General features: G+C 35.9%; 1 protein-coding gene across 2 annotated transcripts; it reads left to right on the top strand.

Annotated features, from left to right (window-relative positions):
* Positions 1-290: 290 nt before the first annotated feature.
* LOC109806702 (G-type lectin S-receptor-like serine/threonine-protein kinase At1g11300) lies at positions 291-3,889 on the top strand. Of its 2 annotated transcripts, none has more exons than XM_020369177.3 (7): positions 291-1,797; positions 1,885-1,989; positions 2,094-2,323; positions 2,399-2,546; positions 2,833-3,070; positions 3,145-3,295; positions 3,403-3,889. In XM_020369177.3, exons 1-7 carry the CDS (start codon positions 519-521, stop codon positions 3,709-3,711), a joined length of 2,460 nt encoding a protein of 819 aa, XP_020224766.1. In that variant the 5' UTR covers positions 291-518; the 3' UTR covers positions 3,712-3,889. The 2 variants fall into 2 exon arrangements, with proteins under 2 accessions (XP_020224766.1, XP_020224765.1); XM_020369176.3 differs by having other exon boundaries at positions 298-1,797; positions 2,399-2,609.
* Positions 3,890-4,216: the final 327 nt, after the last annotated feature.

The raw sequence follows: 4,216 nt of genomic DNA, 5'->3' as shown, positions 1-4,216 counted from the left end.
TATTTAAAATATAATTATTCATTCAAATTTATTGAATTTGTGAGCTACCAATAAAATATTATAAATTTGACTTATTTAAGGAGAGCCAACTTTATTGGACTTTTCTCTTAATCATACTTTAAAGCTTGATGCACTTTACATATATTCATACAAAATTATTAAATTTGTGACCATAACAGTAGAATATTATGAACTTGACTTATCTAAGGAGACACAACTTATTAGACTTTTCTCTCTTCAGTATGTTCTTTCCCATGCATAATGCTTCAATTGGGGACATTACTTGAGAATTTCGATTTGAATTGTACTATAACGTGATATTAATGTAGTCATCATGTCCGGAATTTAATTTTAGAAAGTTCTGTTTATTCTGTAGACGTTTTTCTAGCCAGCTAGAGAACTGAATAATAATTTATTTAACGAGGGAAGTTTAGTTTTGAAACGTCTGTTAAGAGGGAAGTGTCAAATCTTAAAAGGAACAATAAGTCATTTGGCTCATATTTTGTGGACATCTCAAAATGGGTTTCAGACACCATGGAAACTTGTTCTTTGTTCTGTTCATATTCTGTAGTTATGAGTTTGACATTGCTATTGCTGCAGACAACATCACATCATCTCAATCTATGAAGGACCCAGAAACTCTAAGTTCCAAAGATGGTAACTTCACGTTGGGATTCTTCACCCCTCAAAACTCCACAAACCGCTACGTTGGAATTTGGTGGAAGTCTGAATCCACAGTCATATGGGTTGCTAACAGAAACCAATCACTGAATGACTCTTCTGGAGTTGTCACAATTTCTGAAGATGGCAATCTTGTGGTGCTCAATGGACAGAAACAACTTTGGACAACGAATGTGTCCAACATAACATCCAACACAAGTTCCCAGTTTTCAGACTCTGGTAAGCTCGTTCTCACAGACTCCACAAGGGGAACCATCTTATGGGATAGTTTTCAGCAACCTTCAAATACATTATTGCCAGGTATGAAACTTCTAAGCAATAGAACAGGTATGGAACTAAAACTTACATCATGGAGAAGCCCCTCTAATCCCTCCATTGGGAGCTTCTCTCTCGGTATTGTTCAACGCAAAACTATAGTTGAAGCCTTCATTTGGAATGAAACTCGACCATACTGGCGCAGTGGTCCATGGAATGGTGGGGTCTTTACAGGGACAAGAAACATGGCAGGTGCGTATCTGAATGGTTTTCAAGTTGTAGATGATGACGAAGGAGGTAAAGAGGTCTATTATAGTGTACCAAGTGCAACAGGATTTGTAGTCTATATATTGAATTCGCAAGGCCAATTTGAACAAACATGGTGGGATGATGAGAAGAAAGAAATGGAAGTTACGTGGAGTAGTGAACAATCGGATTGTGATGTTTATGGTATATGTGGGCCTAATGCAATCTGTAATTCAGAAAAATCACCGATATGCAGCTGTTTGGAAGGGTTTGAGGAAAGAAACAAAGAGGAATGGAATAGACAGAACTGGACTAGTGGATGTGTTAGGAAGAGAGATCTGAAGTGTGAAAGGGTCAAAGAACAAAACACAAGTACAGATACAAAGGAAGATGAATTTTTGAAACTGCAAATGGTTAAAGTTCCAGATTTTGCACAAGGGTCAACTGTTACACAAGACATATGCAGAAGCCAGTGCTTGGAGAATTGCTCTTGTATGGCGTATTCTCATCATGATGGGATTGGTTGTATGTCTTGGACAGAGGATCTACTGGACATGCAACAATTCTCAAGTGAAGGACTTGATCTATATTTTCGTGTAGCCCATTCTGAACTTGGTATGCTAGATCTGCTCAAACATTTAAAAACAGTTTCTTTGGACTGAATTCCTTGCATTTGAAATTTAAACATTACTTTCATTACAGATAAAGGGAGAAAAACAACAATCATCATTATAATTACAGTGATTATAGGAACTGTCATCCTTGTTGCCTGTGCATATGCCACGTGGAGGATTTCCAATCACCCAGGTAAGACACCATCTTCTGTGGTTTCAGAATTTAGTCCTGTAGTTTAGCTTACTTTTTTATTGGTAAAGGAACTGAGTTTGCATTATCTTTCTCGCTTCGATCAGTTAAAATATGGCTACCAATTAAGTCAGCAATGAAAAGGAGCAACAAAACTTCCCTACCTTTAAACAAGGGTGTACCGTCAGAAGATCCGAGCCACAAAGTAATTGAAGAACTGTCACTAGTTAAACTGCAGGAAATGTTACTACTTGATTTCGAAAGGCTTGCAACAGCCACTAACAACTTCCATTTGTCCAACAAACTTGGGCAGGGTGGGTTTGGTCCGGTTTACAAGGTACCTATAAACAAAGTTATTGAAATGAATCCATTGTCTATACTTGTGCTTTGTTCTTAGCTTTTTCTTTTTCAGGGGAAATTGCAAGATGGACAAGAAATAGCAATTAAAAGACTTTCTAGAGCATCTGGACAAGGTCTAGAAGAATTCATGAATGAAGTAGTGGTGATTTCCAAGCTTCAACACCGCAATCTTGTAAGACTTTTTGGCTGCTGTGTTGAAGGTGATGAAAAGATGTTGATATATGAATACATGCCAAACAAAAGTTTGGATGTGTTTATCTTTGGTTAGTTCTTTCATGTCTCCTCTGCTATTTGTCCCATATCCAATTCCAAACTTATATGGTTCTCTTTATTTGGCATATATACTATCTATGAAATCAATAATCATTTTCTAGCGAGTGAGTTTTCTTGAAAGCATGCTAACCATGGGATTTATATGACTCATCCTCATAAATTATTATTGTAATATTATGTTGACAATAGTCTAATGCTACCCTTACCTTTTAGATCCATCAAAAAGCAAACTCCTAGATTGGAGGAAGCGTTGTAGCATAATAGAAGGAATTGCTCGTGGATTGCTTTATCTTCATAGAGATTCCAGACTAAGAATCATACATAGAGATTTGAAGACAAGTAATATCTTATTAGATCAAGAGTTGAATCCAAAAATATCAGACTTTGGTATGGCTAGAATTTTTGGAGGGAATGAAGATCAAGCCAACACTAACAGAATTGTTGGAACCTAGTAAGTATGCTTAATTTCTTTATCCAATGTTAGAGTAAAATACTCAGAGAATAAATTTTTACAATTGAATGCAGTGGCTATATGTCTCCTGAATATGCAATGCAAGGACTATTTTCAGAGAAATCAGATGTCTTTAGCTTTGGAGTTTTGGTACTAGAGATAGTTAGTGGAAGAAAAAACACAAGCTTTTATGATGATGAGCATGCTCTTAGTCTCTTAGGATTTGTAAGTCTTTCTACAAATCATTTTGTACTCATTTATAGGAACTTTTGCCTTTTTCTGATACAACTCCAACGATTGACTTTTTTTTTTCTTCCCTTTTTTCATTTTAGGTCTGGATACAATGGAACGAAGGCAACATATTATCTTTAATAGATCCAGGAATGTATGATCCTAATCATCATAAAGATATTTTAAGGTGCATACACATAGGACTACTATGTGTACAAGAACATGCTATAGAGAGGCCCACTATGTCTGCAGTAATTTCTATGCTTAACAGTGAGGTTGCCTTTCTTCCTCCTCCAAGTCAACCTGCATTCATCCAGAGGCAAACTATGTTGAATTCGGTATCATCTAAAGAGCGTTATAGTTCTTCCTCGGTCAATAGTGTTAGTATTACAAATGTTAGTGGTAGATAGCAAAATAAGAGCTTTAAGAAAGATGGATTAATTATGTGTATCTTTATCACTCAATATAAATTGTACCGGTGATTATAAATTATAAGCTAGTGTGCAAAGCAATTTTAACATTTAGAATTTTGCACACTAGAGTAATCAATTTTAGTAATATTATTCATTTGAGCCCAAAAGTATTATTCATTTGAGCCCAAAATATTATTAAGTGATTCAATTTGCATTTCTATCGATCACCATTTGTTTATGAATTTATTGTCAAGTCCAATACTTAAATATGCAGTTTTTGAGTGTAGGTCTATTTAATCTAGATGTACCTATATTGGTGCAAAACTCTCTTTGGCAAGTGAAGGTATATCATGGCCCACCAGAAAACCATAGAATAACGAGATGGAGAGAAATGGCCGTTTTGTACGGTGGTCATCATAAGGCATCCAGCAAAGATCATCTCCGATGAGTTGATCCAGTGGCCTCTAATGTACAACAACCGATAATTATGTTCCAACTGTCT

This window comes from Cajanus cajan, chromosome 4 (assembly GCF_000230855.2).
Source record: "Cajanus cajan strain Asha chromosome 4, NIPB_CcT2T_4, whole genome shotgun sequence".
In the NCBI taxonomy this organism is placed as follows: Eukaryota; Viridiplantae; Streptophyta; class Magnoliopsida; order Fabales; family Fabaceae; genus Cajanus; species Cajanus cajan.
Note: the sequence above shows the minus strand (reverse complement) of the source record. Positions and strands in the feature narration are given on the sequence as shown.